At 39.6% G+C, this 13,543-nt stretch overlaps 1 protein-coding gene across 3 annotated transcripts in view; it reads left to right on the top strand.

Annotated features, from left to right (window-relative positions):
• The first annotated feature begins 2,396 nt into the window (after nt 1-2,396).
• msra (methionine sulfoxide reductase A) overlaps nt 2,397-13,543 on the top strand; it is a 122,261-nt gene continuing 111,114 nt past the window's right edge. For 2 of the 3 annotated variants that reach the window (XR_005130188.1, XM_017701013.2), the window contains exon 1: nt 2,415-2,853. Coding sequence is in view for 2 of the 3 variants with exons in the window: in XM_017701013.2 (XP_017556502.1) it covers nt 2,781-2,853 (73 nt within the window). In the remaining variant the exon portion in view is untranslated. Of the gene's footprint in view, nt 2,854-13,543 lie in introns of all 3 variants that reach the window. The other variant, XM_017701015.2, reaches the window with a different exon arrangement.

The following is a 13,543-nucleotide window of genomic DNA, read 5'->3' as shown; positions in this document are numbered from 1 at the left end:
TAATATGAGGGTGTTTAACAGATGGAGTCAGGTTTACACCAGGTTTCCTGGAGAATTATAATGTCGATGTCATTCGTGTTGAATTCCTTGTTTTTGCTTTGTATCCAAATAGTGATGACTTTATGCCTTTAATGTTCCATAAAGAAATAGACAAAGGTTTCATTCTTCAAATGCAGAGAAAGAAAATACAAATACAAATAGCTATAAAAGAGAAAAAACAGTTGTTAACAAGATAAATTATATATGTATGTATGTATGTATATATATATAAACTTATTTAAATTTATTTAAAATCTCTCTCTCTCTCTACCTGTTCTCTTTCTGTTCTCTCTCTCTCTCTCTCTCTCTCACCATTCTCTTTCTGTTCTCTCTCTCACTCTGTTCTCTCTCTCTCTCTCTCCCTGTTCTCTCTCTCCGTTCTCTCTCTGTTCTCTCCTCTCTCTCTCACTCCGTTCTCTTTCTGTTCTCTCTCTCTCTACTCTCTCTCCCTGTTCTGTTTTCTCTCTTTCTCTCTCTCTCCTCTCTGTTCTTTCGCTCTCTACTCTGTCTCTCTCTCTCTCTCCTTCTCTGTCTACGAAGATGTAAAGGTGGCCTCTGCCAGTTTCCTAGTCAGATTGCTCCACGCTGCACTAACGCGTCTAAATGCTGGTGTTGGGACTCCGAGGCTGAACTGCAGAGACCTAAATTACAGTGTAGAGATGTAGAAGATCATGCATAAATGTATAAATACATTCTGGGCAAACAGCTGAGCGCTTTAAGCTCTTGGCGGACAGTAGTGAAGAGAGCGCTGTGAGGTCAGGCAGGTCAGGCCTGCTGGTCAGATGCTGATGATCGCGTAACACACAGGCTTTTTTTGTGAAATGAAATATTTTGCTAACGCGGTAAAATTCAGGGACTGCTTCATCAAAATGTGTCTGCAAAACAGAGCTCGGCTCCATATGGCCTGTCATCTGTGAGCCCCCCCACCCCGAGTCCCCCAACCCTCTGAGTCCCCCAACCCTCTGAGTCCCCCCACCCCAGCTTTGATTTACTGCCACTCCAGAATCCGGCAGATTTAAGATTCTGTAAAACAGGAAGAAATAAAATAGTCTCACAGTAGATTCGCTGATAGTCCAGTGAGTTACATTGAATTTCAAAAAGACCATAAACTCTTTCTGTTAGAGATTCTCAGCCCAGTTAATCATGATAATAGGAAAGACTATGTACATGTATATGTGTGTGTGTGTGTAGGTGTGTGTGAGGTCAGTAGAGGTCTCCTCAGCCCCTCAGTAATGTGAGTGGGTCATCTGCCCGGCGCTTCTCTCTTAAACAGACAGGACGTGCAGGAGGTCTAGAAGGTCTGCTGTGAAGCTCCTCAGTCTGCTCTGCACTGGATATGGAGAACCTCAGAAGCTCAAGTGGAAACAGATACAACCAACCATGACCTCAACCTTAAGGAGCCTGAGAGCAGCGGCACAGCCATGTTCACACCGGAAACTCTGGAAATGTGACTGATGTTTTATCTTATCCGATTCTTATCCGATATCAGAACTAATCAGAAATATCACAGAATCGCTCTCAGTGCACAAAACAGATCACAGCTCATACAGCTAATGACAGGTTACTACACTATTAATAAAGGGGTTCCTCCAGGGTTCTTCAGTAACGTTAAATGGTTATATAGAACCATGGCAGCTGGAACAAACCATCTGAATGCACGGTTCTTCTCCATGATGTGGAACCTACTGTATGGCCTATAGTTTTCTTTTTCAAATGGTCCTGCAGAACTTCAGAACGAATTCTGCTGCAGCCAGAAGTCTGACAGGTCTGTGGTCTAGAGCCTTTCATGCTGCCAGCAGCTAAACCCTCTACTAGCACTGCTGTGTTCACATTTCTGTTTTTCTGGCAGGTTAAAATCGATCAGTACTGCAGCCATAAAGGTTCAAATACACGCATCACGCATTAAACCACACCGAGGTGTGAAATGGATGTTCAGAAATATCACTTTATTTTTTAATCTGATTATACATGTCTTTCCATATAGTTCATGTACCCAGTGTAACTCAGAGGCGAACATATTTGCTGAAACAGTTCAATACAAAAAGCCGGACTCTCCAAGCTTCACTGGAATCAATCGTAGTTTATTCACACTCATGTTTACCTTTACAGCGTTTAGCAGATACTCTTATCCAGAGCGACTTACAGGAAGTGCTTTGTCTACCCAGAGAAAGTATTTTTGCTAGTTACCAGTAGGTTAGAGAGAAAGCCGGTCCTGAGCTCAGATACTGCTTGAAACAAAACATCATTGTAGATACAGAGAGAAAAAGGAACAAAGGAAACACAAAAGGAAAAACTACACTACACTACAATACACTACAACACACTACACTACAATACACAATATACCATACTACACTACAATACAGTACAGTACAATACACTACACTGCAATACACTACACTACAATACACTGCAATACACTACAATACAATACAGTACAATACACTGCACTAAACTACAGTACAGTACAATATAATACAGAACAGGGAGCACAAATACGAGAGTTTATCCAGTTTTGGGCGTCACTATATATTAAATCAGGCTGTAAATGTGATCTGATCGATCGACTAGATTGAATAACCGGCCCGTTGTGTAACGGGTTACATAAGGTTAGCATACGGCGTTAGCATGGCTCGCTAACCGCGAACTGGGGCCGCTGAGAAGCCGCTGGACTCCATAAGGTGCAGCTGGACCGTCTGCGGCTGATTTGGCGTGGTTTTGTCCACAGTAGGACGGGAGAGATGTCCTCCAAAATGCAGATGCCGCCTCCAGAGCGAGCCCTGCCCGGCAGACCGGACACTCTGAGGGTCTCAGGTAACTTCCCGTCGCGTTAGCTTCAATGCTAACACGGCGATACTAACTGCGGCGCACGAGCTGCTGTGTTCGCTGAGGAGAAAGGGGTTTCAGACAGCAGATGGACATGAAATAATGTGATGAATGAAGTAAAACGTTCCTTCGTGTTCTGTTTGGCGGAGAGCACAGCGCCGAGCGGAAGCTAAAGGAGCGCAGTCAGGCCCGGCTATGTTGTGCCTCGGTTCGCGCATGCGCTCTGGGCACCACGTCCTCCAAAACAAACCGAGTTTTTGTTTATATTTAATTCTAAGCATTTTTAGTCAGTCAAGGTTTAAATTACAACCAGGGCACTGAATGTCCACCATACAACAACAGATAACAAGGAACATAGTAATAAAAATGCTGATAAATAAAAAAGGCAGTTTAGAGGGAAGCTCCACTGATTTTTCTAAATTTCTGTAATGTAAAGTGTAACAGTTGAGATGAAACAGAGCCTTTCATAGTGGTTTGATTTGAACACGCTTCGTTGTGGAGAAACCTACCGAATCAGAATTGTTCACAGTGGTGGTGATAGGAACCAGACGTCTGAAGAGTTTGATGCCTCTGAAAGCTCCTCACACAAAATGTTCTGACATGAAATGGTTATGAATATGTTGGCCTAATATCTGAGGCATTGTTTTACAGTTGTTTGGGTCTAAAACATTTTAATCATTTTATTTAAATCTATTTATGGTGCAGGGATACATAAAGGGTGTTTTATAATCATTTACAATCAATTTACAAATAAACGTCATCAACTTTACAAATACACATCATCAACTTTACAAATAAACACCAACTTTACAAATGCATGTCATCAACTTAACAAATACTCCATCAACTTTGCAAATACACTTCATCAACTTAACAAATACGTCATCAACATTACAAATAAAAGCTCAGAAGACTTGTGTAGGTTCTCTGGTGGTTCTGGATGGTAAATAAAATGTCTATATCTGTGTTGTAGTCATGGTGACGCCTGGTTCCTATCACCACTACTGTGAAGACTACTGTCTGAGTCTGTAAGTTTCTCTACAGTAAACCATTTCACGTTAAAGCACTCTGAATGACTCTGTTTACATCTAAGAGACTGAATTATGCTGACATTTTGAAAAATCTATGGACTTCCCCTTCAGTGAGTGACTCTCTCAGCACACGTTGGTCAATTAAAATGACCAGTTCTGGACTTTTTTGTTTTTCACTCTTCAGAGAGTTAATACAACACGTGAAGATTCATCTTCTGTATATTGTGGTGGGAAACCACACAAGAACATCCATACCTGTGTGTAAAGTGTTTACACAATCAAAGTGTTCAGTAGTCTTTTCCTCCAGGAACTGTACGATCGTCACATACATTTCAGTAACTGTAACAACACATGTACAATGTGACAATATTATCAGACATTCTAGAAGAAATGAGTATTGCACAGGTCTGAAAACGATCACAGCTGCATGTAAATAACAGCTCTTTGTGTGTTTGTGCATACGCAGCATCTCAGTACGCTGCTGAATATTTCCTCAGATTCTTTGTAGTCAGTTTGGTAGCTGGTGAACTCTTCTCACTGCTTTCTGTTTGATATTAAATATCTCCTCACTGCTAAGTCCTCATGTCAGACATGATTGAGTGACCTGTCTCCACAGCCCTGCCTCCTGCTCAGAGATGAGTGCTGTGGTGCTGCACTGTCCTGTCTGATTACTGTGTCTAATGTCTGTGTTATTTATCATATTTATTGTTTGTTTCTAGTCTAGTTATATTGCACACTCACGGCTGCACGTTGCACTTTATACTGTCTATTCTGTTCCATGTTGCTCCGTGATGTTCCTGGAGGAACGTAATTTCACTCCACTGTGTACTTGTACAAAGATGGAAGAACAATCAAACTCTTGACTTGACTTTCAGTACTTGGGTTTAGTGCCTGTAGTTTCTAGACAGACAGACAAACAGACAGACAGACAGATAGACAGATAGACGGACAGACAGACGGACAGACAGACGAACAGACAGAAAGATAGATAGACGAATATACGGATAGAAAGATAGATAGATAGACGGACATATGGATCGACAGACAGATGGAAATACGGATAGACAGATAGGTAGATAGATAGACAGATGTACATACAGACAAATAAAATTAACAACCACTGTCATAACAGCCATTGTCACTGTGTTTGCACACTGTGAAATTAGACCTCTACATTTAACCCATCAGTGCAGTGAAACACATACATACAGGCACACTAGTGAACACATACACTGGGGGCAGTGAGCACACTTGCCCAGAGCAGTGGGCAGCCCTATCCACGGCATCTGGGGAGCAATTGGCAGTTAGGTGTCTTGCTCAAGGGTACTTCAGTCATAGACTGTCAGCCAAGGGGATCGAACCGCCAACCTTCCACAGGGAGAGAGAGAGAGAGAGAGAGAGAGAGAGAGAGAGAGAGAGAGAGAGAGAGAGAGAGAGAGAGAGAGAGAGAGAGAGAGAGAGAGAGAGAGAGAGAGAGAGAGAGAGAGTGAGAGAGAGTGAGAGAGTTATACAGATAGATAGACAGATAGATAGACAGACAGGTAGACAGAAAGAAAGACAGATAGACAGACAGGTAGACAGATATACAGACAGGTAGATAGACTGATAGACAGACAGATAGACAGATAAATGGACAGACAGATAGACAGACAGAGACATAGATCGACAGACAGACAGATAGACAGACAGGTAGACAGATAGACACTGGTAAACAGACAGATAGACAGACAGACAGATAGATAGACAGACAGATAGACAGACAGTTAGACAGATAGAAATGCAGATAGACGGGTAGACAGACAGGTAGACAGACAGACAGATAGATATACAGACAGATAGACAGACAGACAGGTAGACATATAGAAATGCAGATAGACAGACAGGTAGACAGATAGATAGACTGATAGACAGATAGATATACAGACTGGTAGACAGATAGATAGACTGATAGACAGACAGACAGATATACAGACAGATAGACAAATGGGTAGATATACAGACAGATAGACTGATAAACAGACAGATAGATAGATAGATAGATAGATAGATAGATAGATAGATAGACTGATAGACAGACAGATACAAATACAGACAGATAGACAGACAGAGAGAAAGAAACACAGACAGATAGATAGATAGATAGATAGATAGATAGATAGATAGATAGATAGATAGATAGATAGATAGATAGATAGATAGATAGAAAGACAGGTAGACAGATAGACAGATGGACAAACAGGTAGATGGATAGACAGACAGGTAGACAGATAGACAGACAGGAAGACATATATGAATATTAATAGATAGATAAACGGATAGACAGACAGATAGATAGACAAAGATATACAGACAGACAGATAGATAGATAGATATAGATAGATAGACAGATAGATATACAGACAGATAGATAGACAGGTAGACAGAAAGAAAGACATATAGACAGACAGGTAGATAGATAGACAGACCAGTAGATAGACTGATAGACAGATAGACAGATAAACGGACAGATAGATAGACAGACAGACAGACAGACAGACAGAAATGCAGAGAGATGGGTAGACAGACAGATAAACAGACAGGTAGACAGATAGAAATGCAGATAGACGGGTAGATAGACAGACAGATAGACAGACAGACAGATAGATATACAGACAGATAGACAGACAGTTAGACAGATAGAAATGCAGATAGACGGGTAGACAGACAGACAGATAGACAGACAGGTAGACAGATAGATAGACTGATAAATAGATAGATAGACACACAGATAGATCGACTGATAGACAGATAGATAGACTGATAAACAGACTGATAGAAAGATAGACAGATAGATAGATAGACAGACAGGTAGACAGATAGATAGATAGACAGACAGGTAGACAGATAGATAGACTGATAGACAGACAGATAGATATACAGACAGAGAGACAAATGGATAGATAGACAGATAGATATACAGACAGATAGACTGATAAACAGACTGATAGACAGACAGGTAGACAGATAGATAGACTGATAAACAGATAGATAGACACACAGATAGATAGATAGATAGATAGATAGATAGATAGATAGATAGATAGATAGATAGATAGATAGATAGATAGATAGATGGACAGATGGACAAACAGGTAGATGGATAGACAGACAGGTAGACAGGTAGACAGAAAGAAAGACATATAGACAGACAGGTAGATAGATAGACAGACCAGTAGATAGACTGATAGACAGATAGACAGATAAACGGACAGATAGATAGACATACAGACAGACAGACAGAAATGCAGAGAGATGGGTAGACAGACAGATAAACAGACAGGTAGACAGATAGAAATGCAGATAGACGGGTAGACAGACAGACAGATAGACAGACAGACAGATAGATATACAGACAGATAGACAGACAGTTAGACAGATAGAAATGCAGATAGACGGGTAGACAGACAGACAGATAGACAGACAGGTAGACAGATAGATAGACTGATAAACAGATAGACACACAGATAGATCGACTGATAGACAGATAGATAGACTGATAAACAGACTGATAGAAAGATAGACAGATAGATAGACTGATAGACAGACAGATAGATATACAGACAGAGAGACAAATGGATAGATAGACAGATAGATATACAGACAGATAGACTGATAAACAGACAGATAGACAGACAGATAGACAGACAGATAGATAGACTGATAGACAGATAGATAGACAGATAGATAGATTGACAGATAGATAGACTGATAAACAGACAGATAGAAAGACAGACAGATAGATAGACAGATAGGTAGACAGATAGACAGACAGGAAGACATATAGGATGATTAATAGATATACAGATAAACAGACAGACAGATAGATAGACAGACAGATAGATAGACAAAGATAGACAGACAGATAGATAGACAAACATAGATAGATAGACAGATAGATATACAGACAGATAGATAGACAGGTAGACAGAAAGAAAGACAGGTAGACAGATAGACAAACAGACAGACAGGTACGTAGATAGACAGACAGGTAGACAGACTGATAGACAGAAAGGTAGACAGACTGATAGACAGACAGATAGACAGATAAACGGACAGACAGATAGACAGACATAGATAGATAGATAGATAGATAGATAGATAGATAGATAGATATACAGTCAGATAGACAGACAGATAGATAGACTGATAGATAGACTGATAGACAGATAGATAGACTGATAAACAGACAGATAGAAAGACAGACAGATAGATAGATAGATAGACAGACAGGTAGACAGATAGATATACTGATATACAGACAGATGAAGGAAGTGAAGGAAATTTAGCCAAAACCGTCAATAAATTTAATATTTGATAATAATAATTTAGCATATATTAAATTCAGTATATATTCAGTAGTTTGAACACTGTCGAACAAATTAGAATGTTTGTAAAAGAGGGTTTAGAAATTTACAGAATACCCAGACGTGGTTCAGTTTGGGGCTGAAGCTGTTCGCATTCGCCTGCCGAAGAAAGACACAGTTCACAGTATAATAATCAAAATTCAAATCTTTTACATGCTGCTTCTGTTTTTCACACTTACTGAGGTTTTCGAAGTTGTTTTTCTGTGAGTTCAGATGTACTTTAATTACTTTTCCCACACATTCATCCGTGTGCTCTTTGGCTATGTTGCGTTTCCATCAAAGCTTTGATTATTCGGCTTTGAAAAAAACCTTTAATTTCCATAATGTGCTCAGTGTTGCAGCAGAGACATATAAATGTGAGATATATCTAAAATAATGACTATCAGTAACAGTGTTTACCTGTGTTTTATCATTTGTGTGTATGTATTTGTCAGATTAGTATTAATAGTATAGTAGTATAGTATTAAGTATTAGCAAATTACAGTAACATGCGCCAATTATGTTACTGTGCACCAGCAGAGTTCATGCATGTTCATGGGTTTTATTCATCACCATCACCATCATCATCATCATCATCATCATCATCATCATTATTCTTTATTTAGGCTCAGGTTTACATTGAGGGGGACCCTGATATACAGTGTAGCAGAGAACACAGGAAGAATAAAAAGCAAACAAATTAAGATTGTTAAAATAAAGACTCCAAAGTAAAGATAAAAGAAAACATTTAAAAATATATGAAAATACACAAGAATAAAATAAGTATATAGTAACAATAGGAAACCATATAACAATAAAATATGTGTAAAATATATCAAAATAATAGCACATAAAATGGAAAGATAAAGATAAAAACAAATAGATCAACAAAACATTCAACTAAAACAGTTAGAAACAGAACTGAAATGATTAGAAAGTTAAATTGAAAAAGCACCGGGAGAAACGAGCGAATGGAGCACTCCATGTTCCAGCTCACTGGTGCAGCATAGCTAGAGGCAGTTTTACCAGTTCAGTAAAAACTCTGGGTTTTTCCATATTATATTATTGCCAAGCTAACGGTGGTGTATATTCACCTTCTCAGCACTGTGGCTGTTTCATGTGACATGCAGTGCCACCACATCACAGAGATGTTCTAGTAGTTTTCTACATAAGGTGTTGCAAAAATAAAACATTGCTTTAAAGAATCTTGGCCTAAGCATCTAAGAGCATTAAAGATTTAGCTTGTTTCCTCTCAGAAAGTGGGGGTGGAAAAAGCAGAGAAGGCAAAGTTGCAGCAGCCCAGAACAGCTGACAGCAGCAGTTACGTAAAATGAAAATGTAAGCGTGTAAATTGGTGAAAATTGAAAGACTGGTGAAAGAGTACAGCAGATTTGGGATGCCCAGTGTATCATATAAATACAGTATCATAAACCATAAGGGAATATTTCAGCGATGAGTCTGTTGGCAGACATTATGAGAGGAAGAGGAAACGGCTCACTGGGTGATATATGAGCAGGACAGATGGAACAATGAGCCCATCCTGCTATGGAAATATACACGTGTAGCCACAACAACCCAAAAATATGCTTTATGTGCATTATTTGAGAAAAACATCACAAACTATATATATTTACAGTTTTTAGACATTAGCCCAGCTGTCAGTGCCTGATTTACAGTTGTTTGGACACCCCTGGTGAAATCACAGGCTGATTTATTAAAAATAAAAAATAAGTTAACACATTGAGATAAAAGCTGGTCTTTTTAGATAAAGAACCAGTTGATTTTGTTAACATATTTCAAACAAAAAATATGTTTTTCTTTGAAATGTTTCTATGTACAGCTCGGCTTAAATTTTACGTTCCTGCTAAACATGAAGTCAGTGACTGTTTTCATGACATATACATATATTAGTAATATCAGAGCCACTTTAAGGGAAGCCTGGCCACTTCCTGGTCCTGTTCCCATTATACCTAAATATGACTGCATAAGTGAATTAGGGTGAGCGGAAGTGAGGGGTTAAAAATTTTAATTAAATATGATGTTATTGGTTAATATTATGCTGGCATGGTGGGTGGCGCTGTTATCTCACAGCAAGAAGGGCCTGGGTTCGATTCCCCGGCCGGGCACCCAGGGTCCTTTCTGTGTGGAGTTTGCATGTTCTCCCCGTGTCTGTGTGGGTTTCCTCCAGGTTCTCCGGTTTCCTCCCACAGTCCAAAGACATGCAGTCAGGTCAAGTGGACATGGTAAATTGCCCCTAGGTGTGAGTGACTGTGTCTTTTTGTCTGCTATGTCATGGACTAGTGACCTGTCCAGGGAGTATCCTCCACATGACCGCTGGGATAGGCTCCAGCTCCTGCCACGACCCAGAAGGGGACTTGGCTTAGAAGGTGTGTGTGGTTAATATTACATGACCCCACCCACTGGTGCACAGTAACATAACCAAATTTCAGAAAATGTTTTAGAGGCAGCAAAACTTTTTACATGTTGTTGGAAGATAAAAGAAAACAAGAATTCTCTCTCGGTCAGTCTGTTAGGCCTCTAACAGTTGTCATCGGTTGTCATCGGGAGTTTAAATACTTCTGTTTGTTGGTCATCACTGGTCAGTATAAATGCATCTGTCATCGCTTATTACTGGTTAAACTAAATATATCTTTCATCAGTTATCACTGCTTAATCTAAACACTTCTCTAATTCGTTATCATTGATTAAATACAACACTTGTGTCATCGATTATCATTGATCAATTTAACACTTCTGTTACGGTTTTAATTGGTCGATCTAAATAATGTCATCAGTTATTACTGGTTAATGCAACACTAATGTCAACAGGTTTCACTGGTTTATTAATGTCTTTCATTGGCTATCATTACTGGTTATTATTAGTTAACCTAAATAATTCTGTCCAGTGACTGAGACTTTTTCTGTATTCAGTCTTTATTCTTAATGCATATTGCTGTTGTTGTGTTATAGTTCTGCTGGCCGGTGTAGACCAGAGGAGGACGGGTTCCTCTTTTGAGTCTCGGTTCGTCTCCAGGTTTCTTCCTCGTACTGTTGGGGAGTTTCTCCTTGCCACTCATTCCTTTGGCTCACTCGGTTGGGCCTTGATTTCTGTAAAGCTGCTTTGCGTCGGTGCCCGTTGTAAAAAATACTGAACACATGAACTTGAATTGAACTTCAATTCGTCCTGTAAATGAAGTGACCTTATTATGTGCTTAATATGACCGGAGACATGATGCTGCTCAGCATGACAAGTGGGCATGAACTTCAGTTCAGGATGGCTTTAAAGATGGTGTGGAGGAATTTGCTTCATCAGTCATCAGAGCAAGGCGGTCTTGCGAGCCTTGCTGTGAGCTCTACTTTGTAGACGAGCTGTTTGTGTGAGTAATTGTGTGTTTGGGCGAAGTAGAGGTGAAAGGCCTGGCTCTCAGGAGCAGCTGCAGGCTCTTTGAGATGCAGCTCACATTGCTGCTCAGTGTGATGGTATGAAGCACAGCTGTGCAGGGATCCACCCCACCAGACTGTGGTGAACTGATCAGAAGCCTCAGCCTCCCTGGGCTTCCCCTCGGCAACAGGCCTCCACCACACCTCAGAGGTTGCCAGGAGACACTCAGCCACACCAGCACTGATGAAGGTACCTTTCTCCTAAAATCCTAAAGAGCCTCACTGAAGGTTACTCATTAGCAGTCTCTAACCCCCTCCTGGAGATCCACCTGCCTAAGAAGTTTAGTTCCATTGGACGCATCTGATCACACTAATCAGTGTTTTCAGAGGGACGTTTCATTTCAGTGAACTCATCATGAGGAGGCTTGGTGGGCACTATAGTACATGGAGGAGGTACTCAGATGATGATGCAGAAACCATGGCAACCTTTCATGATCATAAGCAGCATAGAAACCATCAGTGGGATGTGCACAGCTACTCGAGGACCTGGTTTACCATGGAAGATCCATGTGCGAATGCTGCTGTCACTGTTTGGATATTCGTTATGTTTATATATATATATATATATATATATATATATATGTATGTATATATATATATATATATATATATATATATAAACACATACGGGAAGATGGAGAAAATATAAAGATGAACAAATCAGTGAAATGCCAGTTATTCCATCCAGCCGTGTACCTGCTAGCTCTGTTAGCGCAATAGCTTATCTTAAGAGACAGATTCCGTTACTTAATCTGACACAAAAACCCGCTGACATTCCTCGCTTTCAGAATAACAAAACTGGACCAGTTTTTGTTCAGTTCTGTTTTTTTCCCACATTGTTTTTTGCCTTTTCCTTCCCTGAATTTAATCGTGTAGCTGGTCATTAACTCTGTCTGATACTCGAACATCAAAGTCAGATGAAGTGCACGTCTGTATTCCAGGTGAATGATTCCAGTTTAGAGGTTTCATTGCTGGCACCACCTGAACTACAACTTTATTCTCTATATATATATATTTTTTTTACTTATTTCCTCAGGTTGTTGCCGACTGTGGAGTTCCAGCCATCGTGTACTAGTAGCAGCATATTTAAATAAAGTACACTTTAGAATAGCAGTAATGCTTTCATACCTTTTTCACCTTTTTAAAAATATATATTTAAATTTAATAGTTCAATAATATACTCTTTAAAGTAAAAGTGCCAAAAAGGGTTCCTTGTACTGAAGCCATAGAAGAACCATTTTTGATTCTTCATGATTCTTCCAAGAATGATTCTTGTAAATAAGATGTGTTTGTGTGCATGAAGCTGTTACATAACCCCCACATCATGTAAAAGGTTCTGTACCAGTTAAAGATTTTTCCTAGAATCAATCCATTTAGGACCTCTTAGTTTGAACAATTGTCAAAGCAGAGATTTGTTTATTGATATCCCTGCCCAGCAGTTTTTATTTATTAATTTTTTTGATTACGCTGAAAGACATTTGATCCAGCCAAACCTTCAGTCACAGCGAGTGTTAAATAATGCCCCAGGGCCAGAGTTGGGAATGTCCAAAGGAACCTGGGACTGTATAACAGAAAATTTCTATTTTTAGTCACAAGCACAAGTTGAGATTTTTCACATATTGCTATTACAGAAGAAATTGTATCTTCATATCTACATCATCTTAATTTGGCAATCACAAATTGCTCAGTTGAGATAATATTTGGCAATAGTTCAGCAACACCACTCTGCTGAATTGTGGTACGGAGGAAAGTAACATGATGCTGATGAAGTTGTTTTGCTATCTCTACACAGTTGCCAAAAAAACATTATAGTTTCCATGAACC

Source organism: Pygocentrus nattereri, chromosome 4 (genome assembly GCF_015220715.1).
Source record: "Pygocentrus nattereri isolate fPygNat1 chromosome 4, fPygNat1.pri, whole genome shotgun sequence".
NCBI classification, from domain to species: Eukaryota; Metazoa; Chordata; class Actinopteri; order Characiformes; family Serrasalmidae; genus Pygocentrus; species Pygocentrus nattereri.
Note: the sequence above shows the minus strand (reverse complement) of the source record. Positions and strands in the feature narration are given on the sequence as shown.